Source organism: Arvicola amphibius, chromosome 2, assembly GCF_903992535.2.
Source record: "Arvicola amphibius chromosome 2, mArvAmp1.2, whole genome shotgun sequence".
In the NCBI taxonomy this organism is placed as follows: domain Eukaryota; kingdom Metazoa; phylum Chordata; class Mammalia; order Rodentia; family Cricetidae; genus Arvicola; species Arvicola amphibius.
In genome coordinates this window covers 127,017,376-127,043,691 of record NC_052048.2, presented here as the reverse complement: position 1 = coordinate 127,043,691, position 26,316 = coordinate 127,017,376, and the positions used below count along the sequence as shown (strand labels likewise).

At 34.9% G+C, this 26,316-nt stretch overlaps 1 protein-coding gene across 1 annotated transcript in view; it reads left to right on the top strand.

Moving 5' to 3' along the window:
- Positions 1-26,316, top strand: part of Birc6 (baculoviral IAP repeat containing 6) — a 181,515-nt gene that overhangs the window by 74,849 nt on the left and 80,350 nt on the right. Inside the window, 17 exon segments of the mRNA XM_038320792.1 lie at positions 273-406; positions 1,127-1,273; positions 5,376-5,563; positions 6,297-6,620; positions 7,078-7,177; positions 9,324-9,538; positions 9,692-9,900; positions 10,331-10,677; positions 11,510-11,729; positions 12,273-12,406; positions 12,985-13,122; positions 15,160-15,287; positions 20,373-20,504; positions 21,604-21,819; positions 22,673-22,856; positions 23,174-23,329; positions 25,205-25,338. Of these exon segments, the coding sequence (XP_038176720.1) occupies positions 273-406; positions 1,127-1,273; positions 5,376-5,563; positions 6,297-6,620; positions 7,078-7,177; positions 9,324-9,538; positions 9,692-9,900; positions 10,331-10,677; positions 11,510-11,729; positions 12,273-12,406; positions 12,985-13,122; positions 15,160-15,287; positions 20,373-20,504; positions 21,604-21,819; positions 22,673-22,856; positions 23,174-23,329; positions 25,205-25,338 (3,106 nt within the window).

The following is a 26,316-nucleotide window of genomic DNA, read 5'->3' as shown; positions in this document are numbered from 1 at the left end:
GTCATTGTAGTTAGGGAATGGGAGAAAGGAATGGTTTCTTGTTTGTTTTTTCCCTTCCTTACCTCAGGCGTAGACAGCAGTCTTGTTGCCTTGGCACCAGTTTCTTTCAGTCTTGTTTATTGGCTTCTGGATAGTGTTTTAGAATGTAGTTGTCTCTGGTGTTGAGTGAATTTGTTGCCCCTTTTAGTCAAACTGCTTTCGAAACAAAACGGGTAATTTGTTAATTAAATGGCCGAGAAGTAAATTATTTACTGCATTATTTCATTTATCAGATATGGATTATACAGCTCCCCATTTGATCCAGTCCTTTTTGACTTGGAGATGAGTGGTTCTTCTTGTAAAAATGTATACAATAGCAGCATTGGAGTCCAGTCTGATGAAATTGATTTATCGGATGTTCTTTCAGGTACCGACCCCTTTTATTAAGTGAATAAAACACAAATAGTTTTGTATTTTATTCATCTGTCTTAATGTTAGATATTGAGTTTAACTTACCATCTCTTTATTGTAACTACTCTCTTTTGTCTTCAGAACACTAAAGTTTTTTTAAAGAGTTTAGCCATAATGTCTAAGAGCTATTAAAACCAATTGATATAATGTATTAATTTCTTTGTCCCTCTTCTCAAAAAAAACAAAACAACTTTGAATATATGTAATTTGAAAATCCAAAACTGAAACTTTTGTCCATCATGTTAGTGGTCAAATTTTCAGAATTTTGAGTATTTGAGAAGAGAATACTAAAGATACTTTATAGTGAAGTTTGCAAATATTAAAACCCAAAAAAAGTTTTTTTCAAAATTTAAAACAACTCATGGTCTAATTTGATTGTTTTTCTTGTTGTTGTTGCAATTATTTCACTGGAATTTTACTGCTTAAGAGATTCAGTGTGATACATTCTGTAAGTTTATTTTACTGTGAATTCCTACCAACTTTTATTCAGCCCTGCTTTTATATGAAGGAAGCTAGTATCTTTGTTTATAGATTTTTCTTAATGTGCCTTTTGTTAAAGTAGTGTGTGAGGGTTGTATATTTTATACTAACTAAATTGGCATAGTAGTCATGATTATTGTTACTTCATGCCTTGTATAGATTATCTTGCATTATGAGGTTTTTCTTTCTGCACTAGGAAATGGAAAAGTCAGTAGTTGCACAGCTGCTGAGGGAAGTTTCACATCTCTCACTGGACTTTTAGAGGTTGAACCCCTGCACTTTACTTGCGTGTCAACTAGTGATGGAACCAGAATAGAAAGGGATGATGCAAGTACGTTTACTGGTATATACCTTCTTTTATTACATTCTTTGTGTAGTAATGTACAAGAATGATATGAAGCTATTTAAATCCAAACTTACATATGTAAATTTTAGATCTTTTGCATGGTAAGAAGAAGCTGTGTGTGTGTGAGAGAGAGAGAGAGAGAGAGAGAGAGAGAGAGAGAGAGAGAGAGAGAGAGAGAGAGAGAGAGAGAGAGAGAATAGTTTTGCATTCAAGGTCAATACATCATTTTTTTTTTTCCTTGTTACCCAGTAATGTACTCCCTTAAATCCGTTTATTTTTATATGTGCAAACATTTCTAGGGACTTTTAATCTTTATATTATGGGAAATATCAAACAAGAATGAAAACAGAAGAGTAAGGTAGATAAATATTTCCATATCCGTCTTCCGCAATCAGATGATAGTTTTGTTTATAATTTTGATATCCTGATGTTTCTTGTTATACTTAAATTAACGGCAGTTTCAGTTGTGTTTTTACCTGCCTATAATCACTGGAATACTGAATCCAGCCTGGGCTTTATAACAAGAACTTGTCTTAGGTCTTGGAAGTGTTGCAGTGATGAACACTGTATGATTGTGGTAAGTATGTGTTGGTATTGATTAGATAAGCAACTTCCACACATAACAATTATGCATGTAAGTCATGCAGATGCTTGTTATTTAAATTTTTTCTGTGCACCCCCCCCCCAAATGTTTTAGGGTTAATGTATGTTTATTTCAGCAAAAAGAATTACAAATTTTATAAGGAATATTTGTATTTTAATCTGGTGTTAGTGGTACATGCATTTAATCTTAGCACTTCTACGCAGAGGCAGGTGGAACTCTGTAAGATTGAAGCCAGCATGTTCTACAGAGTAAGTTCCAATACAGCCATGGCTACACAGAGAAATCTTGTCTTCAAAAACAAAAACAACAAATAAAGAATATTTGTATTTTGGTTTAAGTCTGTATTTTCTTTGCAGAGGATTTGAATAGTATCTTTCTTGAACTGACTTTACTAGGAACCTTATTTAAGCCATTGCCACTTCAAACCTCTTCCATAATCTTACAGGCCTAGTGTAGCTCAGTGGTAGACCACTTGCCAAGTGTGCTTAAGAATCTGGATTAAAGCTGGGTGGTGGTGGTACACGCCTTTAATTTCAGTACTCAGGAGGCAGAGGCAGGTGGACCTGAATTTGTGGCCAGCCTGGTCTACAAGAGCTAGTTTCAGAACAGGCACCAAAGCTACAGAGAAACCTTGTCTCAAAAAACAAACAAACCAAAACAAAAAATCTGGATTAAGTTCCTAGTCCTGTCAAAGAAGCAGTTTAAAAAAAAAAAAAACAATAGTATTAAAAAAAAAAACTACCAACAATAGGAGAATTCAGTTTCTAATCCTGGATTTGATTATGGAAAGGACAATTTTAAAAGAATTGATCATTTTGCTTTGTACATTTTTATTGTGGAAATAAACAAAGTTTAGTTTATGTAGAATGAAGATGACACTTCAGATTTTAAATACATATATATGAATGGAACTTTTGGTAACGTCAAGATTGCTTTGTTTTCTTACACTGTAGTCTTTTCATAAAGCTTACAGGAAATTTTTAAGTTGGAAACTGATCTTCTCCTGGAACCTGTCATAAGATTAGGAACCAATACTTTTAGTTTTAAGAAAATTTGTGCTTGAATCATTAATGTTTTGAAGACATTAATAATGTAAAAGTATTGGGGTAATTGCTGTAACTTGTGGGGGGATAAAGAACACTGGCTGCTCAGTACCCATGTTTGGTTTCCAGTACCTTCAGGATGGTTCACAGCCACCTGTAACTTTAGTTCTGGGGTATCTGACATCACTTTAGCTTTCATGGTACTAGGAACACTTATGGTATGTATACTCATATATTTAGGTAAAATACTCATACATATACAAATCAAGCTTCAAAAAAACAATGATAAAATATTAGGTCTGAAAAATTATTCTTTGTATCTTTGGTTTATCCCCTCTTGCGAAGCAAGCAATGGAATCATTTCTTTTTTCCCCCTTATAATAGGTAGTGTCTACATGTACTGTGTTTATTTTTTGACATACATAGCATTCATCAATTTTGGAAATTGATGAGTACTGCTTCCTCATTTTAGATTCATTATCTATAAATGAGATTATAACAGTATCTCATACACATAATAATACAATAGTATTCTGCTTAATTATCTCTACTGTTTTATTGATTTAATGAGTTTAGATAAGATGCATGTTTATCTTGGCTCCGGTTTCATACCCAGTTTTTTCACTGTGAGCTTAGGTACTGTGTCATTGTTTAATCAGCAGAGGATTGGAGTTATGACATTCACCTCATGTACCTAATAATCTGTTAAGTGTGGTAATTTATTATGGGTTTCAGTTAGGCACAGGACATGACACTCAGGTGGCAGAGACAGGTGGATCTCTGAGATAGAAGCTAGTGTGGTCTACAGAGCTGTCTCAGGACTTCTCAAGCTACATAGAAATACTCTTGTTTTGAAAAAAACCAAAGAATAAAAAAGAGCATCATTTAGTGATGCATACAAAGTATACTGTCATTATAATAGTTACTCTTTTCCATTGGATCTTTTTTAGTAAAGGCCTGTAATAATACAAATATTAAAATGGTAGTACTGTATTAGACTGACCTTTTATATTATGTTAATGTGCTAGAATAAGTTATAAAATTAAGCTTTTACATCAGATTTTCAAAATTTGTAAGTATTGAATGGAAAAAGTGTTTATTTATACTGTATTACTGAGCTACATTGAAAATCAAATTTTGCTTTTACTGGTGAGAATGTTTGTAAGTAAGTAATTTGGGCTAGATTTGACTGTGTGTAAAATGTATTTTTCTCCGTTTGAATTTCACAGTGAGCTGGAAATAGAAAATAAGGTTTTATATATATTCTCTTGTAGCAAAATTAATAATGCTAGGATTTAAAACACTCTCTTCAGTCTTTATCTCTTGTCTGGTCTACAGATTAAAATATGGAGATGAAGGTTGGGAGATGGTTCAGCATTTGAGAGCAGTTGTTGCTTTTGTGAAGATTCAAGATTCAGTCTAGTATACACACATGTTGTCTTTAAATCCGCTTCTGTAGACTGTACTGACCTCTGTAATACCAGGCACACACCTGGTGCATAGACATACATGCAAACCAAAGTCTTATTTACAGTTAAAAGATAAGAAATATGTTTTGTTTAACAGAGGAATTAAGCATCTTTCTTCTGTTTAATTAATATCCTTAAATTTTAATGACATCCTTTTCTCCCTCCATTCTTTCCTTGTCTCTCCCTCCCTCCCTCCCTCCCTCCCTCCCTCCCTCTCTCTCTCTCTCTCTCTCTCTCTCTGTCTCTCTCTCTTTCGATTTTTGAGAAGGTTTTCCCTGTGTAACAGCCCTAACTTTCCTGGCACTCACTCAGACTACCTTGAACTCTTGGAGCTCCTCCTGCCTCTGCCTCCAGAATCCTGAGATTAAGGGCATGCGTCACCATCACCTGACAAAATTTGACACGATTCTTGCGGGGAACATTTTCACTTTTATTTTTTGAGACAGCATCTCATTATGTTGCCCTGCTCTGTTTGAATCGGATTGTAGGCGTGTGTATCACACCCCACTAAGTAGGATGCTTTTTTGAAGACTAAAAGAGGGTTTTTAGTGTATAAGAAAACTAATGATACTGTTACATTTTATGTTTATGTTATATAAGATTATTTGAGGTTTTTGATCATGTGAAGATTTCTTCTATACCAGAAACACTTGTGAACTTGTGAAAAATAAGTGACTCAAAAGTTTGATTTGGGATTTGTTCCAGGACCCTCTTTGAACTTGAGTATCAGTATTAGTGACACCACATTGCAGTGTTCATATGTATATGGTGATAGTGGTGATTGTACTCAGTTCTCTGAGCCTTTTAGGCAAGTGTCCTGACACTGAATAAAATCCAAACCTTTCTTATTTTTAAAGTTTAAATATAGTTTTAATTAAGTTTAATATAGCTTTAATGTCAAATTATGTACTTTTACCATGTACCTCTGTGAGCCTTTTCTTCATCCTGGTGTCTTTGTTTGTTTTTCCCTTGTCTTATGCCAGTGAGTTCCTTTGGGGTTACTCCTGCAGTAGGTGGACTATCATCTGGGACAGTTGGGGAAGCCTCGACAGCCCTGAGTTCAGCAGCCCAGGTAGCTTTGCAGTCTCTCTCTCATGCAATGGCTTCAGCCGAGCAACAGCTACAGGTGCTGCAAGAGAAACAGCAGCAGCTTTTGAAGCTTCAGCAACAGGTTGGAGACTATTTGGCTCTTTGTTCATGCTGTCTCTAAACTTCAAAAGCTGAAAAGTACTGTAAAAATGACCATTATTTTCATAAAGGAAATAGATTGTCCAATCTGAGTTAATCGTTTTCAACAAAAAATTGAGGTAAAGTCTTTGTGATATATTTAAATGTATTAAAATTACATGATTGCATTTTACTTAATACATGATTAAGAGAACTTGGTACTTTTTGTTCAGTCTTAAAGTTAATTTTATTTTATGTTTAAACACTCCTGGAGAACATTGTAATGTTAATGGTTACTGTTTTCATGAAATAGTGAATGTAGGACATTATAAAGACCAATTACATTAATTTGATTCAAAGTATAACAATAATAATAACATGGTTTATAGATTTAACTCCTAAGTGCAACCTGTACAAATTCCTCATGAGAAGTTATATCAGATCAATTATCATTAAATCCATTTTTGGTACATTTATAGCATAACTTTGTTTTTTTCTTTACATTTAAGTGTTCTGCTTGGTTTTCATCTTTTGATCAAATTTTAGTTCCCTAATAAGACAGTATTTCAAGAAGTATCCTAGTGAGGCAGTACTTCATGTGCTGTTGAGTCCAGTTTTATCTTTACATAACTAGAATTTATTTATCTTGTCTAACTTTTTTATATAACTATAGAGTGTTCTTCACAACTTAGGTAGTCAGGATTCTTCTATAGGTTTTGCTTTTGTTTCTTTTACAGAAAGCAAAGCTGGAAGCCAAGTTGCACCAGACAACAGCTGCAGCAGCTGCAGCAGCATCAGCAGCATCAGCAGCAGGCCCTGTTCACAACTCTGTGCCTTCCAACCCTGTCGCTGCCCCTGGATTTTTCATCCATCCATCTGATGTTATTCCACCTACTCCAAAAACAACACCACTTTTCATGACTCCACCATTGACTCCACCCAATGAAGCAGTTTCTGTTGTGATTAATGCTGAACTTGCACAGCTTTTTCCAGGCTCAGTCATTGATCCTCCAGCTGTGAATCTTGCTGCACATAACAAAAATTCCAACAAGTCTAGAATGGTAAATGATGTTTCAAATAAATGTTAGCTTACACAAACTCTTATATTTTAAAATAAATTCTACCTTTGGAAACCAAATGTTTAAAATATCAACTAAGCACATCAGGCTCCCCTCCCCTCCCCTCCCCTCCCCTCCCCTCCCCTCCCCTCCCCTCCCCTCCCCTCCCCTCCCCTCCCCTCCCCTCCCTCTCTACTTTCCTTTTTCTCTTCTCCAAGACAGAGTATCTCTGTAGCTTTGGAGCCTGTCCTGGAACTAGCTCTTGTAGACTAGGCTGACCTTGAGCTCACAGAGATCCACCTGCCTCTGCCGACCGGCCTCCTCTTTTTTTTTTTTTTATTTAATAAAATACTTCAAAATGTGTATCAGGAAGAGACTTGTTAGTTTAATGTCATGGTTATAAGGGTTTTTAGAGCAAGAATAGTATCAGTACAGTTAATTATATTGTTTTCTTTTTTAGAATCCACTTGGTTCTGGTCTGGCCCTTGCAATTTCTCATGCCTCACATTTTCTTCAGCCTCCACCTCATCAGTCCATCATTATAGAACGAATGCATTCAGGTAATCTTTGCATTTCTAAAATTACTTTTCTTTCCTAGTCTTTTGGCCCTTTTATGATTTATAGTAAGTAAATCACATTTGCTGTCAAGTATAGTTTACCAAGTATAAGAACCACAGAAGGTACAAGTTGTATAGATTGGCTAATTCCATTGAAAAAGTGAGGCCTTTCTATCTTGCTTATTGATATATGAATGATACAATTAGTCTGCTTAAACTGTAGTTGTTAGTTACCATTCTAATAAGCTGCGAGGCAGTATTTCAAAACTAACATTATATCTACATTTGTGCCATGCAGTATTTCAGAAATCTGTGATTGATGTGGGAGTATGCATATTTACAAATAAACTTTAGCTGCTTTTTATCTTTTAATTCTACTAACTTTTAGTTCTGTATTGAAGCAGCTGCAAAATTTCATTATGTTAGCAATTGAATCTTATTTGCTTTAGAAAAGAGAATTTAAAGCTTATAAAACTCTTGCTATTTTTTACCCATTTAATTATTAATTGATAGCAGCATTGTTTCTAATGGCATGTAGAGAGAAAATTTGTTGCTCTGTACATGAACAGTTATTTATACTGTAGTTTGGTTTTAACCCATCGACGCAGTTGAATCCTACGAGCCCTGTGAGGAAGTGAACTATAATTTTATTTATTATTTGGGAAATTGGAAATTGCCTTTTTTTTCTTCTAACACAGTTCTGTCAAAACCAGCAATATTCCTATACATTATCTTTGTTTTTTTCTCTACAGAGTGTAGATGATAGAAATTGCTAACCTGCTTCTCATATCAATTTAATGAGAAAGAATTATGGTATTATTATTGATTTGTATTTCATTTCAGTAATGGCTTTTGTTTCTCTAGTGTATAAGACCAGAAATACAAATCTGCTTCCAAATTTCTGATATAGTTCTGACCTAGAAAGACAGTGTTGTATTCATTCTGGGGCAGTTACTAGAATTTGCTGTATCTTCTGGAGGTCTTTCTTTTGGCAGTTTGTTGTTGTTGTGTTTTTTTTTTGTGCAGTAGCTTTGGGGCTGTCCTGGAATTGGAGGTAGCTCTCTAGATGAGACTGGTCTAGAACTCACAGATATCTGCCTGACTCTGCCTCCCAGTACTAGGAGTACCACCACCATTGCCCGGCTTCTTTAGGCTGTTTTTTAAAGCTTTGTTTTTCATTTGTGAATGTGCAAGTATGTATGTCTGCATGAATTTGTGAATGGTTATGTGTGTTTGTGTATGTCCATGTGTGCATGCATGACTGTCTGTCTTGTCTGTTTTTGTGCACGAGTGCTGGTGCCCATAGAGGGCAAAGGAGTTGGATCTCCCTGGAACCAGAGTTAGATAGAATTGGTTGTGAGAAAGTAGCCTGATGTGGGTACTGGGATCAAATATGGCTCCTGAAAGAGCAGTATGTGCTCTTTTTAAATTGACAAGGAACATTTTATTTTTTGTTGTTTTCAAGACTGGGTTTTTCTGTGTAGCTTTGTCCTGTCCTGAATTTGTTCTGTAGACCAGGCCAGCTTTGAACTCACAGAAATCTACCAACCTCTGCCTCCAAAGTGTTGAATTAAAGACATGTGCTCCCACTGCCAGCTGCTTGATATTTTTTAATATGAATTTTCAATATGAATTTTAGTAATGTTGCTGTGTAATTTTATCTGTGCTTTACTACATATTAAACATCAAATGTTAGGCTCTTGCTCTAGGTGTTAACAGGACTCTTACAAACGAAGTTACATAATGTATCTTGGCATGGTGAAATTAAGACAAAAAGTCTTCAGTCTCTGAATAAAAGACAGATTGGTACTTTATACATGTGCCTTTGAATATATTCACTGATTTAATTGTTAAACTATAATGTTTGAAATAAATGTAAGGCTATATTTATATAGTTGACTGCTTTTGTATTAGCAGTCTTAAAATTGTTGGTGTCAGGCCTTTAAAACTCTAGCAGATTTTTTGGTGAGGGATCAAATCTTGAGTCGTATATACTAAGCAATTAGAGAATTTATGAATAAGTTTTCTACTTATTTATAGTTTAATAACTTGATTTTTTTTAGAAGAATCTTTAATCTTTTTTTGAGTATATAATTTGGTTATTTGATCCTTTGTTTTGTGGGTCACTTGCTTCTTTTTTCCTTCATAGGAGCAAGGAGATTTGTGACCCTGGATTTTGGGAGACCTATACTATTGACAGATGTACTTATTCCCACCTGTGGGGACTTGGCTTCCTTATCAATTGATATATGGACATTAGGAGAAGAAGTGGATGGAAGGCGTTTGGTAGTTGCAACTGATATAAGTACCCATTCACTAATTCTTCATGACTTAATACCACCACCTGTGTGCAGATTCATGAAGGTAAAGAACTTCAATAAAGTAAATGTGTATGTTTTCCACTTTTCTTAGCATATGGCCAAATAAGCAAATCTGTATCTTTTGAAATACAAAGCTCAGATTTTTTAAAAAATTATATCATATATGTGCATGATTATTTTCAACTCTTCATTTCAGATAACTGTTATTGGACGTTATGGAAGCACAAATGCCAGAGCAAAGATCCCTTTAGGATTTTACTATGGGCATACCTATATCTTGCCTTGGGAAAGTGAACTGAAGTTGATGCATGATCCTCTAAGAGGTGAAGGAGAATCTGCTAACCAGCCAGAAATCGACCAGCATTTAGCAATGATGGTTGCTTTGCAAGAAGATATACAGTGCAGGTTAGTGGAGAATAGCTCAGATATTATTCAATTATTTCTACCAAGGAATGTTTTCTTTATCTACATAGAAAAAAGCAAAAGGAGAATGAGCGTATACGTTATAGCAGGATTGAAAGCATGAGAATATTCTTAGCTAATTGGTATCATTAATATTTGTGAACAGTAGTTTTGATGTTTTGTTTTCTTTAAGACAAGGTCTCTATTTCTAGTTCTGGGGTTACTAGTTGTGACTGTGTGGACCAGGCTGTCCTCAGGCCACAGATTGTTACCCACTTTTGCTTTTGGGTATGAAAATTTAAGGTGTTTCCCACAGTATCTGGTCCAGCAATAATTCTCCATAGTAGTTTTTAACATACTTTAAGAAATGAGCTTTTTAGTGTGTAGATACAGAAGACTGAAGGAATCGCTGATAATTTATTTTTATTCATAGATATAACTTAGCCTGTCATCGTCTGGAAGCTCTTTTGCAGAGTATTGATCTTCCTCCTCTCAACAGTGCGAATAATGCACAGTACTTTTTGCGAAAACCAGACAAAGCAGTTGAGGAAGACAGTAGAGTTTTTTCTGCTTATCAAGATTGTATTCAGCTACAGCTTCAACTAAATCTGGCTCATAATGCAGTACAAAGGCTCAAAGTAGCCATTGGTGCAAGTCGGAAGACATTGAGCGAAACGTCAGTTCCAGGAGACTTGATTCAGACATCGTCCACAGAGCAGTTACGCACCATTGTCAGATACTTACTGGACACTTTGCTCAGCCTCCTTCACTCTTCCAATGGTTTGTATTTATCTTAGTGACTTATCATCGGGACTGGAAATAATTCGGTGTCTTTGTTTTATGTTTTAGATACATGGTATTAACTTTGTGAGATTTTTTTCTTTTTAAATTGAGTTGTGTGGTGCTGGGGATTGAATAGTTCATACATGTTAGGCAAGTGTTCTTTGTTGGCTTCTACTTTCTAGACATTTTTACTTTGACATCCTGTTTGATATATTTATGAAATTTCTGTAGATTTACACATTTCATTTTCTTCTTAAAGAGTTTTCTTGTTGTTAACCATGTTATGGATTAAACCTAGGGCTTGTCACATGGTTAATAAGTGCTTTCCCTTGGACTTTATCGTCATTTCCTTTAATATTTCTTAAGAGAATTTTTATTAATTTCTTAGATGTGTTGTATTGCTGTATATCAACATGTGAGTGGCAAAGTATTAAGCATAAAATACTTTCTATAAAAGTAGTATACAGACCTAATAATACATTACTGTTTTTTAGTCATGAACTATGTTTGAGTCACTCATTCTTGTTTTCATTCCCCCTCTTAAGATACCTGATCTTTTTCTAATTTTTGCCTACTTTACCTTGAAGGTAATTTGATAAACCTAACCACAGAAACAATAAACACAATTAATGTATGTGTTATCTCTTCTAAATATCTACTGCTAAATATTTTGCAACTAAATTTTATGTAAATGGGGTATATAGTCACAAAGTAAATAGAATGTTATTGTCTACTAGTTGCTGGGGTAAATGTGTATGTAGGTGTACTGGTGTTGAACCAACACCATACATTTAGATAAGTCGTTTTATTTGTTTCTTTCTTATAACAGGGCATTCTGTTCCTGCAGTTTTGCAGAGTACCTTTCACGCCCAGGCCTGTGAAGAGCTCTTTAAACACTTGTGCATCAGTGGCACTCCAAAGATACGGTTGCATACTGGCCTTCTCCTTGTTCAGCTGTGTGGTGGTGAGAGATGGTGGGGCCAGTTTCTTTCCAACGTTCTTCAGGAACTGTATAATTCAGAGCAGCTTCTCATCTTTCCGCAAGATAGGTAGGTTTCAGATATTGGTGTTTATTGTAAATGGTATTTACTTCTACATTATTAGAGTGTGAATTTTTTTACATGGATAGTAAATATGGGGAAAATATAAAATAGGTCTTCTCATGGTTTTGAAAATAAATGAAGGATGTGAACTCTAGTGTATATTATATAACATAATATATGCTACAGCTTGTTCACCCTCTTAGGTTTTCTGGATCAATCTATGGGATTTTATAGATCTGAGCATGAATTTTCTATAAGATCATGCTATGCTTTCTGTATCAAATGTGTTTTTTTGAGGCTCTGGTAGAGTTTGTTCTTTGATAAGTGTCTGATTTCTTAGATGTAGGATTTGGAAATATAACCAATAACTAGAAAAGAATCTCATTTTGCATCTTTTATCTTGATAGAAATCTTTCCTACTAACTCTGAAATTAGCTTTTAAGAACCCAACCTCTTATTATAATTATCATGTGCATCTTTTTTTTTTTTTAAAAAAACAGAACAATTAAATTGATACTGACTGGTCTTTTTCTTTATATCTGTTTTTAGGGTCTTTATGTTACTTTCCTGCATTGGTCAGCGATCACTTAGTAACAGTGGAGTATTGGAAAGCTTACTTAATCTCTTGGATAATTTATTGTCACCTCTTCAGCCAGAGTTAACCATGCACAGAAGGACAGAAGGTATTATATCAAGTGACTATCGTAATATTTACAGTTACTAGTTTGTGAAAAATATTTCTGATGTACTACTTTATTAGTTATTTTAGCACGTTTTATTATTTTTGGGATGTAGGCTTTGTAGAATGAACAGCTTTCTTGTGATTGACTGCCATATAGGTTTTTGTTTGTTTTTAGTTTCTGGAGATAGGGTTTCTCTGTGTAACAGCCATGACTGTCCTGGAAACCCCCTCTGTAGACTAGGCTGCTTCCCAAATGCTGGGATTAAAGGCGTGTACCACCACCATCGAGCCCATATAATTCTTTTCAAAGCACAAAATATGTATAGAATATAATTTTTTACTATGAATTATAAGGTGTGGTACATATTTTATTTTAGTTTCTCATGCATCCTATACCTTGTTTTGTTTGTATCCTGTCCCTTATTAGATTTATTTTTCTACTGTTTGTGATCATGAATGTCTAGTTTAAGGTATATTTTATTATTTTGGTGTTCAGTGTGTTTTTGATTTATAAGATGTTTTCTCAGTTCTCCTTAGGACTCACATTTACTTCAGTCTCGCCCTCTCATTTCTTTGTAGGAGTCCTAGATATTCCCATGATCAGTTGGGTTGTTATGCTGGTGTCCAGGTTACTGGATTATGTGGCCACTGTTGAAGATGAAGCAGCAGCTGCAAAGAAACCTTTGAATGGTAAAGACAGGGAGAGGTTTCTGACAGGTACCAGAAGTTTATAATAATGTGTTGGTGGGGATTTTCAGTGACTCCGCATTTGTTCCTGATCTGGCTATTGGCCTGGAGATACGAGATGTATGTAATTTATGTAAAATATGAGTTAATTTTCTTTAGGAATCTGTGAAAGATAGAATTTATATTTTGTGTACAAACTTCTTTGCCTGGATGTGAATTCTACCTAATACATCCATATATTTCACCCCCATACGTACTTTATTACTATATAGTAACCTAAGTTGATATGAATTTATGACAAGGGAATTTTTGGGGATTTTTAATTTTTTGTTTATATTTGAGGTCATGACCCCCCCCCCCCATACCTCCACCCCGAGACTAGGTTTCTCTTTGTAGCAGCTTTGGCTGTCTTAGAACTTGCTTAGACCAGATTGACCTCGAACACCCAGAGATCTGCCTTTCCCTGCTTCCTGAGTGTTGGGATTAAATGTGTGCACCACCAATGTATGGCAAAATTGCATTTTAATTACATATCTTCCTTCCATTACCCCCATTAAAATTTTAATATAGTATGCCTTTTTTCATAATAACCATATGCTTTAGCTCAGTTCTTTTAATTAGCTACAGTTGTCTTTCATATTTATATTTGGAAATTCTTAAGGTTATCATTATTCATTTTTTAGTAGGTTTGGAGCACAAAACAGTTTACAAAATAAGGGAAACCAGACATCCATGCGAATTCTTGCATCTTTTATAATTAACAATGATTTTGATAAAAGATTTGAGGTATCTGAACCTAGTATAAATACAGCAGATAGAACTAATAAAAGTTCTGTACATTGTAACATATTAATAGCTCTGAGAAGGTGAAAGAATTCTCAAATGGAAGGAATTTATTGTTTTACATAAAAAATGTGCATGTGTGTATGAATCAATCCATTTCCTCAGTTATAGGTTAAAGGGGTAAAAAATAGCATTAAGTTAAATATAACTACAATTTAAATTTGGACACTGTAAGTTGTATTGTAAAGTCTTAATTTTCATTTTTATTGTTTAGTATTAGAGAGATGTAATGGTGAGAGGACATTGCAGGGTTTGAAAAATTTGAACTAAGACTTGATTAATGAGTGGCAATAAATAGGAAAATATTTTAAAATTATGGATAAATAAATCGAAAAGGGTCTCTGAGTGATGGACTGTACCTTTAGTTCCAGCTATTGGGAGACAGAAGTAATGGGGTCTCAGAGCTATATACATAGTGAGACTCTGTCTCAAAATACAACAACAAAAAAAAAATCAGAGGTGGAGAAAGTGTGGTTTTAGGCCAGATTGAAGGAAAGAGCAATGTAGAATAGTGTGGATGTGTTCCAAAACACAAGAATAAATGTAGTTATGCAGCCTGACTTTTGAATTGTTAAACCCATCTTGATAGTCATTAATTCGATTAGCTATTTTCAGTGCTTGTACGAAACTTTTTTTAAAACAAACAAACAAACAAACAACAACAAAAAAAACACAGGGTTTCTCTGTAGCTTTGAAATCTGTCCTGGAACTAGCCCTTTTAGACCAGGCTGACCTCAAACTCAGTGACCCACCTGCCTCTGCCTCCCACGTGCTGGGATTAAAGGCGTGCGCCACCACTGCCTGACAAACTTTTTATTATTTTTCATTATTTCTTATTTAGAACACATCAGAACTGTTTTGTTCAAAATTCGTCTTCTGTTTGTTTTTTTTCAAAACAGAGACAAAATTTCTCTGTGTAGGTCTGACTGTCCTGGAACCTGCTTTGTAGATCAGGATGACCTTGAGTTCACATAGACATGCCTGCCTCTGCCTCTGGAGTGCTGTCAAAATGAACCTTAAGCATTTTGACAGGAAGTGTGTGGGCTGTTCAAGAAGAAATTGAATACAGATTTCTGTTGTCAGTTGTTCGTTTAGCCTCTAGAGAGCTGTCTTATTTTAAAAAGCTTTTCTTGGGTTGATTTATTGTTATATTTTGTTTTCTTTGTATAGAAGTTACTTTGAGGTAATTTTTAACAGTTATTAAAAAAAAGCTTTTCTTTCCAGGTAACCAGTGGAGTTTTATCAACAACAATCTGCATACACAGAGCTTAAGTAGATCGTCTAAGGGAGGCAGTAGCCTTGATAGATTATATTCTCGAAAAATCAGAAAGCAGCTTGTTCATCATAAGCAGGTAATAGTCAGTAATGTTTTTGTTTTGAGACTGTCATTTGGGATCTCTGGCCTTAGAGAAGCTTGGGGCATGCTGCCCAGGTTGTTGGCTGGCCTTATTTGTGAACTGCCAAAAATACCTATAAGTTTTGGTAGTCTTTAAACTTTCAGGTTCCTCAATACTACTCCTCAAGGGATTTGTCTGCCTGTTTATAGGGTTTCTTCACTTTTTTCATTGCTCTGGCTGTTTTTCCATGATGCCATTTACCATGTATTTTTTCCATACAGACCCAGTAACACTTTTTTCTTATATTCTAGTGGCTTCCAGTTGACCTTTGCTTGAAGTTGTCAGCTGCCACTCTAACTTTTAGATTTTAATTTTTTTTGTTTTCTTTTTTCTTTTTTGTTTTTTACATGTTGAATGTTTATTTAGGGGATTATGGAGGGGAAAGGGAGAAGGGGGGCAGAGAGAGAGACAGAGACAGAGACACAGAGAGATAAGATAGGGAGACATGTGCACACACCAAGGGACAGAAGGAAGAGGGGAGATTCAAGATGGCATGGGGTCAGGGGTTCCCAGGAGTGGGCGTGGCTTGCCTCTTAAAGGCACAAGTGGCCAAAGAATAACATTTCCACGTATTCCTTACAATAAAAATAGATTTTAATTTTTAAATATTAAATAGTATTGAATTTAAGTTTGTGGGACTACCTGCTCTTGTTTTCTCAGCCAGGATTTTTGGGTGTGCTTTTTTAAAAGAATTCTTAAGTACATATTTTTAGTGTTTGCTTGGATAAATGGACACATTTTTCTGACGTTAGTTCATAATCACTTCCTCAGAGTTCAAATAACATATCCATGTAGTAGGGTTCCCAGAATGTTCACATTCTTCATGTCATTAATTTGTTCTGTGTTTTCATAGTTAGTGTTATATTTTACTTTTTACTTTTGTGCAATTTATTGAATGTAATGATTCAGTAAAATATTAACAATCAGGTATGTAGTGTGCTTTTTATTTCTCGTCTCTTTTTCTCAGATTAGTATTCTGTGACAAGAATTTCAGTACTTTGCTTATTTTTACTTCTTATGTGTATGAGTGTTTTGCCTGAATGTGTTTGTTTGGTAACTGAGGAGACCAAAAGAAGTATCAAATCTCTTGGAATTGGAATTCCATATGGTTATGAGCTGCCATGTACACGGATGTTTCCTGTCTCGAATGTTCAGTCTGCAATAACTGACTTGGAGTTTGAATATGAATTATAAATACTTGGTTGGTAGCTTAGGCTTGTTAGTAGCTAACTCTTATACTTAAATTAGCCCATAACTCTTATCTATGTTTAGCCAAATGACATGGTTCCTTTTCTCATTATGGCATTCTCATCTTGCTTCTCTGCGTGTGTTGGCAACTCTTTGACTCTGTCCTTCTTCTTTCCATAATCCTTAGTTTGGGGGTTGGCCTGCCTGTACTTCCTGCCTGGCTACTGGCCAGTCAGCATTTTATTAAACCAATTTGAGTGACAAATTTTTACAGTGTACAAAAGGATTATTCCACAGCACTGCTATGTGGGTGCTGGGAACTGAACTCAGGTCCTGTCTATGCAAGACCAGCAAGCTGTTGAGCTATCTTTCCAGCCATAGTACTTTTATTTTTTTTAATTGCTAACTATGATTGCATTCTTTATTCTGAAACCCATTTAACCATTTCCTGATGATTTGAAAGACTCATTTTTGCATTGATGCTTTGTAAAATATTAAAAGAAAGCACAAACACATATTCTCATTCCCTTCTCCCTTTTGTGTTCATTCACTCGTACATACACACTGTGATTTCACAGGTAGTCATGTGTTAGAATTTAGTTTTATTGCATTATACCCATGAACCTATGTAATTTTATTTTAAGAACAAGCTACATCATTCCTCCAGAGTCAACTTGTACACATTATTTACCATGTTATTTTCATCTGAAGAATTGAGCTTATAGAAATGTCACCTTCTTTTGAGACAGCAGGAAGTTAATATAATTTTAAAAATTTAAAAAAAAATTTTGGTGTGGTTTAGTGGTAAAGATGTTCTAAGTGCTTTGTTTGATTTCCAAAATGAAAATGTCTCTTCTCTCAAAGTATAAAAAAAGTTACTTCTCTCAAAGTATAAGCTATATCCTTGATTACTAGAGTGATATTGTATCTATCATTTTTTTGTTGTTGTTGTTTTTGGTTTTTTTTTGTTTTTTTTTTTTTTGTTTTTCGAGACAGGGTTTCTCTGCAGCTTTTTTCTTTAGAGCCTGTCCTGGAACTAGCTCTTGTAGACCAGTCTGGCCTCGAACTCACAGAGATCCGCCTGCCTCTGCCTCCCGAGTGCTGGGATTAAAGGCGTGCGCCACCACCGCCCGGCTGTATCTATCATTCTTTTTTGTGTATACCGTAAATGTGCTTTGAGGCAAGAAGGCATTGGATCATTTGGAACTGTTGTTGCTGGGCACTGAACTTGAGTCCTATGGAAGAGCAGTAAGCAATCTTAACCACTGGCTATTTCTCCAGCCAATTTATTAATCTTTTTTTAAAAAAGTTTTATTTTATTTATGTGTATATGTGTCTGTTTTTTGTGAATGTGTTTCTTGTAACTACAAGTATCTATAGAGACCTGAAAGGCAGTTGATTCCCTGAAAGTGGAGTTTATAAGCCAGCTGTTGTGGGTCCTAGGAACCGAACTTGGGTTTTCCGGAAGAACAGGATGTGATTTTTAACCCATTGAACCATTTTTATAGCCCTGTAATCCTATTTCTTTATTTAAAAAAAAAAAGAAAAAAAGAAAAAAAAGAAAGTCTCGGCCCAGACTAATGCATGGATCAGCAGTTCGGAAGAGTACTTGCTGTTTTTGCAGAGGATCTTGGTGTGATTGGCATTCACACACGGTGCTTCAAATCCATCCATAACTCTGCTTACTAAATATACAACACTTAAATATATGACTTATAACTGCCCCAGGCATGCATCTAATGCACATACATATATGTAATAAAACATTTATATACATAAAAATAAAATTTGAAAAAATGCTGGGTTTATGTGAACTGAGAATTAATTTGGGAATACCTAGATCTGGCATGTAGAAAGCTTTTGATCCTGTATTTAACAGGTGTATTTGGCAATAATCTGTTTATTTGTGTGTGTGTGTGTGTGTGTGTTTTCCCCTCCTTCTTTTCCCTTCAGTTATGAGCTAAATTGATACTTTACACTCAGCAATGTGAATGCATCCGCTTTGCCCATTTCTTCTGAAGACTTGTTTAATTTTTTATCCTTTTCTCAGCTGGTGCTAAATATTGGAATCTGCCATTTGCAGTTAGGCAACTGTTCTCCCAGGAAAGCAGGGTCTCACTAAGTTATAGAGACTGAACTTGTTAGTCCTTCTACCTCAGTCTCTCGAGTAGCTGGGTTTGCAAACCTGTGCCACCACGCCTATCTTCTATTTAAGGCTTGTAGTTAACTTTAAGTATATGTCACTTGCATTAACAGATTTAGCTATCATTTGAAGTTGTCATGTAAAACATGGTTACTGTTTTGCCAAATACTACCATTTAATTGTTCTTTATGAAGGTGAATGTTTGTTTGGCGAAACCAAGGAGTGGTTGAATGTAGAGCATCAGTGTTACTTATGTAGCTCATAGCTGTAGCTGTGCAACAGCCAAGACAGTGATAGTTGTGCTGTGATTTGCCAGGGGATGTTCATTGTGGGAAATAAACTCTATGTATTCATGGTGATGGGATAGATAGCAGTTGCCAACATATTCACCAGGAGTTTGGAAACAATATGTATTTCTATAAGAATTGTAATTAATTTAAAATAAACTTAAATTTCTGTTCTTTCGTTATTACATATGTTAGTTGTATACCTTTTGGGATCGTTTTCTGAAACTATGGAATAGAATTAGTTTAGAATTATTCAGTTAATTTTTTTATTGCATCTGTATTGCTATCTTAAGGACTCTTCAGTTATGAAAATAACACTCCAATGGATTTTTCTTAATACAATATGTTGTATTTTGTTCTGAGTTCTTGACTTTTTCTTTTAGTTCTTGGTATTCTCTCTCTCTCTCTCATACACACACACACACACACACACACACCCTATTCATGTCTTTGTAAGTATATTTTTATTCAACATAACTTTCTGCATATGTGCATGGATAAATGGGGAAACTGGTCAACAGATAAACTCTTCATGAGTAGAAAGTGTTTTCTCACTTCGTTTTGTTTGTTCTTGTTATAGTCTGTGAACTGTGGGGTTTAGGGGTAAGGGAGATGGTCCAGGGGTCAGATGACAATAGTTATAGAATCTTGTGTTCATTCAGAATTGGCTGTCATAGATAGCTGAACAGTAATTGTATAAAGTTGATACATGAATACAGGAGAATGTATAAAATGTGATTATATTTCATCATGTAATGCATATAATAAGCTATAATTTTGGAAAATGTCTTCACTAAGGGCTGATGAATAAAATTTTTGAAAATTTCCAAAAGCTGTAGTTGAATCAGTATTTATGTAGAAAATTTTGTAGGGCCAGTGAAATGGCGTAGACGTGAAACACTGCTGTGAAAGCAGGATGACGCTAGTTCAAGGGGGGCGAGCTGACTCAGCAACATTGCCGCTGACATCTGCATGTGTGCTGGACACACTTCTGTACACACACAAATAAAGACTATTTAGAGATGCTATTGAAAATAGTAAGGAAGACATACTGAGACATTGAAATATTTATTACTACACAGTGAAAACCACCTAAAATTGAAGCTAAGAGTTTTCTGGCAATACAACTATTTTCTCCATGTATTTAAAATAAATAATTATTTTTCAGCATTGAAAAAATATCAGATTCTATAAGGAAGTTTTCTAATTACCTTCTTTCTCCCATGGGTAAGAAACTTAATAATTTTCAATAATGAATATATAGAGATAATGGTTTCTTTAAAAAACATAATTTAAATTTTATTACAGGGTTATTCAGGGAATAGTTATTTATTTGAAGTGTGAATTCTGTAAGAAGTATAATTTATATTTTGTTCTTAATGTTGATATTTTTAAAATTAAGTTGTTGATTTGTGTTTTAAGCAACTTAACCTGCTAAAGGCAAAGCAGAAGGCTTTGGTGGAACAGATGGAAAAAGAAAAAATACAGAGTAACAAAGGCTCATCATATAAACTGCTAGTAGAGCAAGCAAAACTAAAGCAGGCAACCTCCAAGGTAAGAGTTATACTTCATAGTGTAGTCATGTTTGTAATAATGATTTGTTGTATGTTGTTTTTATAATAATGATTACATGTTGTCCTTGTCCTTACCAAATGTCACAATACCCAGCTTTAATGTAGGAAATGTAATGTAGACTTCACTACCTAGTACAGACCTGAGTGAATTGAGAGTTATTTGGACATTGACTAATTAATGTGCAGGCTTACTGGTTTGTCTTTTAACATTGATAGCTCAGTCTGTTTTTGTGGCATAATAAAAAGGATTATAAATACCATCTCCTTGTCCTTTTAATGACAAGTAATTGAAAAATACTTGTTGGCATTTCTTTTTTTCTTCAGTTATATTATTGGAAGATTTAGATTTGGAATCGAAGATTCTTTGCAGTGGTGCATCCATCTCAAAAACTGTCTTTTTTACATCAGAATTCCAGTGATTTTTTTTTTAATATAATTAAAGAAACTTTTTCTTATCGTGGTACTTGCCGATATTCTTAATATAGAATATAAAATATAGAAGCAAAACCATTGTCTCAAAATAGAGAAAACAAGGAACTTGTTTTCATTAATTATATTTACATAGCACCTAAGTAATAATGATTTTCAACTTTTAAACTTTTTTGAATATTTTGAATTAATTTGAATCAATGTTTTGAAGTTCTTTATTTTTATCCAATTTTTTTATAAATGATTCTTTGTATGTTCTGGTAATACTTTTTTTAAATACTACATTTCATCTATTTTGTTGTATATTAATGTACTTTAAATAGAATATGATTTATGCCAGTCATATATATAGCTTTTAATAATCTTCATTTTTAACCGGGTATGATGGTTCATTTTTATAATCCCAGCGTATGGGTGGTAAAGGCAAAAAGATCAGAGGTTCAAGGTCATTTAGGGTTTAGGCTGGGCAACAAGAGACAGCTGTTTTAGACAAGACACTCTCCACCATTATTTTTCTTTGACATTCATGGCACATATATGGTTTTTGCAATAGAAATTTTCTGTTGGATAATTTCATCTCACAGAAGTATATACTGAGAGGTTTCCATTAAGTAGACATTGCTCTGAATCATGTAAATTTTTTTATGTAGCATTTTAAGGATTTGATTCGCTTACGCCGGACAGCAGAGTGGTCTCGTTCTAATTTAGACACTGAAGTTACAACAACAAAAGAAAGCCCTGAGATAGAACCTCTTCCATTTACCCTGGCCCATGAACGCTGTATCTCAGTAGTACAAAAGCTTGTCCTGTTTCTCCTCTCCATGGATTTCACATGCCATGCAGACCTCTTATTATTTGTCTGTAAGGTAAGTAAGCTATGATACAGTTTTTGGTTACTAAGTTTTTGGATACTAAGAAAAAGTAATTTTTCTCTTCCCCCATTTTCTTTCTCTCTCTCTCTCTCTCTCTCTCTCTCTCTCTCTCTCTCTCTCTCTCTCTCTCTCTCTCTCCCCTTCCTTCCTTCCTTCCTTCCTTCCTTCCTTCCTTCCTTCCTTCCTTCCTTCCTTCCTTCCTTCCTTCCGCTTTGTGTTTATTTTCCTTATCTTATTGTGTCTTGAAAGATTTTAAAAATACTTTTTACCCAGTTCCTGAGAAATCAGATGCAGTTTTTTATTTGGTTAAAACTTGAAGGTTTGACTGGACAATAGTGTTCCATGTCTTGCATCCCAGCACATTGGAGGCAGCGGCAGGCAGATCTCTGTGAGTTTGAGTCCAACTTTGTCTAAAGAGCTAGTTCTAGCCAAAGCTACACAAAAAAACTCTGGCCTAAAAATCCAAAACAATCAAAGCTTGAGGATTTGAAATGTAGATAATTTGGTTGTGCCTATCTTTAATCTTCTATTAATTCATAGAGGAAATAAATAAACATTAAAGAAATTACCAAATGACTTTGAATGCAACGACTCCTCTTTCCTGCAATGAATTCATTCATTGTTTATTTGTAAGTATTTATGTAGATTAAAACCAGTTATAAAATCTGGTCTTGGTGGCTCATGCCTAATTTAATCCCAGCGAAATACAGTATTTAATCCACAATGTTTGTTTCTATTTCATTTTAAATAAGTTGATAAAAATCATCCACTTTGATAACTGTCTTGTTAGTGTTTTTTTTTTTAATTTAACTGGTATGTAAACATTTGATTTTATGATGTGTTTCAGGTTCTTGCACGCATTGCAAATGCGACAAGGCCAACTATTCATCTGTGTGAAATTGTGAATGAGCCACAGCTGGAAAGACTGCTATTGCTTCTGGTTGGAACTGACTTCAATAGAGGAGACATCTCTTGGGGTGGTGCTTGGGCTCAGTATTCGTTAACCTGTATGCTACAGGATATTTTAGCAGGTTTGTCTAGATGAATTTTTCCTGTGGTGTGTCAGAATTAGCTTATCATTGTGTAAAGGAAATGGTAAGAGGTTTCCTAAATGTGTAAATGCTACAGTGGAAACCATTTAAATTACTGTGTATAGCAGTGATTTTAATAAATTGGTAGGTGATTAGATTACATTGTCAGGGAAGCCCCTATTCCATTATTTCCACCGATCTTTGCTGCTTACTGTTCTATGACCTTAGGAAACCGCTCTGTTAGCTTCTTCACTGTTACAAAAGGGCAATAAAAACATAAATTATTAAAGTGGTTAGGTCTGTCTCCTCCAATACAGGAGAATTGTTGGCTCCGGTAGCTGCAGAAGCAATGGAAGAAGGCACAGTGAGTGAAGATGTAGGTGCAACAGCTGGTGACTCTGATGACTCCCTTCAGCAGTCTTCTGTTCAGTTGCTGGAAACCATAGATGAACCTTTGACACATGATATAGCAGGTGAAATTTTAAAATTATATTCAAAATAGCCCTTCTGCCTTTTAAGTGAAAATAGATACCCAGTTCCAGTTAATAACATATGAAATTACATTTTATGTTTTTCGGTTAGGACTTTGAAAAACAGGACTTTTAAAAAAAATTATTATTTTTTGGGGGGAGAAAGGGTTTCTTTGAATGGCCTTGCCTATCCTAGAACTAGCTCTGTCGACAGGAAATCCTCAAACACGGGCATACCTATGTCTCCAGAGTGCTGGGATTAAAGGCGTGTAACACCATACCATCATTTAATGTGGCCAACAGCAGGGGCTGACTGAGAAGCAAAGGACAATGGCTCTGGGCTCTGATTCTTCTGCATGGACGGGCTCTGTGGGAGCCTTCTCAGCTTGGTCGATCACCTTCCTGGACCTGGGGGGAGTTGGGAGGACCTTGGTCTTAGCATAGAGTGGGGAACCCTGATGGCTCCTTGGCCTTGAGAGGGAGGGAGGGGAGGTATGGGTGGAGGGGAGGGGAGGGAAGGGGGAGAAGGAGGGGAGGGAAGGGGGAGGAGGAGGGGAGGGAGGGGGGAGGAGGAGGGAAGGAGATGGAAATTTTTAAATATAAAAAAAAATAAACCATGAGGAAAAAAAAATATATATATATAAAAAAAAGAAAAAAAATATTTTAAGCATTCATTCATTCATTCATTCATTCATTTATTGTTTTTTCAAGACAGGGTTTCTCTGTAGCTTTGGAGCCTGTCCTGGAATAGCTCTTGGAGCCCAGGCTGGCCTCAAACTCACAGAGATCCTCCTGCCTCTGCCTCCCGAGTGCTGGGATTAAAGACATGCACTACCACCGCCCAGTCTAAGCATTTTAATTTAGTAAAATTTATATATTGCTTTCATTTTATGACATTGTAAGTATTTTCATTTATTATCTTAGTTTCTTTTCTATTGCTGTGAAAAAACCAATACCCAGACTGAAGCAATTTAGGAAGAAATGATTTGGGGCTGGGAAGTTAGCTCAATAGTTAGGAGCACTTATTTGGGTCCCATCACACACACACATTTGCACACATATCTATAACATCCTGCTATCACTTTCAGCTTGAGTCCTAAGTTCCTTCATACAGCAATCCCTTTAGCTGATTCTCTCTTCATTTGGAAAGACTTCTTTGCATAACAATTCATGTTTGTTGCCAAGAGGCTTGTTGTATACCTACTTAAAGAGTAGGACCTTTTCCATTAGTACACTCTTTTAGCTTATCATGTTACAGTTTGCTTTATTACCATGCATCTCTACCTCTAACTCTTTTTTAATCTAGTAAGGGTAGAGAAAAGGTACATTGATCTTTGTGTACATATATAGAAACTAGTAAAGGCTCATGTTTGCTGGCATTCTATGAAGATATAGTTAATGAAAAAGAATTATGGAAAAGTAATTTTTACAAGGTATAGAAACTTTAAAAATGAAGATAGCTGAGAGAAAGGTAATTTCTAATATATAATAGATAGGTGGATAGTCAAACAACTTCTTTTTACTTTAGCCTGTGTGTAATAATAGTTGAAATACCGTAAAAAGGACTATGTCTTAGTGTAACAAAAATGTTAATCCATTTTAGATAAGCCAATGATTATTTTTAATTGTATTTATGCTACTATAACTAGAGTAAATTATGTGGTCTCACTGGGGTATCAGATACTGCATTGATGTTTCTGTAGTGTTGTAAAGTGATAAATTTGCATCTTGAGTAATACTTTAAATATTTTGCTATTTGATGTGTGTATGTGTATGTTTTATGCAAATACATTGTTTAGTTCTATACCATAAATCAGTATTTCATTTAACTTTCATGTAATACACTCTACCAGTGAAATCCTTTTTACTTATTTGAAGGTACACCACCTCTCTCTTCTATGGAAAAAGATAAGGAAATTGACCTTGAGTTACTTCAAGATCTAATGGAAGTTGACATTGATCCTTTAGATATTGATTTAGAAAAGGATCCTCTTGCAGCCAAAGTTTTTAAGGTATTTTGTATTATAATAATTTCATCTTACATGTTTTATCTAGTAATTACATGAAAGAGAAAAGTAACTTAGGTTTTCCTACCTAAAAACAAGTAAAGAAACTTGTGAGCTAAGATAGATTGTTTATGAGCAGGACTTAAGAGATCTGTGTACAGAATAATGTATCCAATAGGTAGGCAGTTTACAGTTTGTTTTAGCAGCACACACAACTTTCTATCAAATGATCATATCACAGGATCTAAGTGAAGTTTCAACAAATGCAGCACAAAAAAACCGGCATAATTACTTGTGTTTTATCAGAGCATAATGCTATAAAACTAGATGGCAATAATAAGAAAAACTATAGAAATCACAAAAGTACTTGGAGCTTAAATACATTTTTGAATAAATAGTGGGTCATCTTAAGAAATCATAGATGAAATTTTAAAAATTCACAGAGACAAATGATAATGAAAATGTGCCCTGTTAGAACTTCTGAGATACAGTTCTAAGAAGAAAATTTATAGCAGAATGTACTTATATTAAATACTATTTTACATATTTGTGTGTGTATTATACAAATTAAATGGCCGAATGATACATCTCAAGGTTCTCAATAGTCAATTAAACATAGATGGCAAAAAATGCATGAAATAGACATTAAGAGAACAATATCTAAGATGGGTGTGGTGGCAACACCTTTAATTTGAGTGCACTTGGGAGTCAGAGGCAGGCAAATCTCTGTAGTTCAAGGCCAGCCTGGTCTACAAAGGTCCAGGACAGCCAGGGCTGTTGCACAAAGAAACCCTGTCTTGAAAAACCAAAAAAAAGAGAACAATATATAGAATCAACCAAAGAGTTCTATTCAAAAGTTAATAAGCTTCCAAACCCTTACCTAATCTAATTGAAAGAAGGAGTAAAAAGGAAAACCATGCACATTTTTTTTAAATGTAGCCTATTATTCAGCATACACAAAATACATCAAGCTGAAGTAAGTAC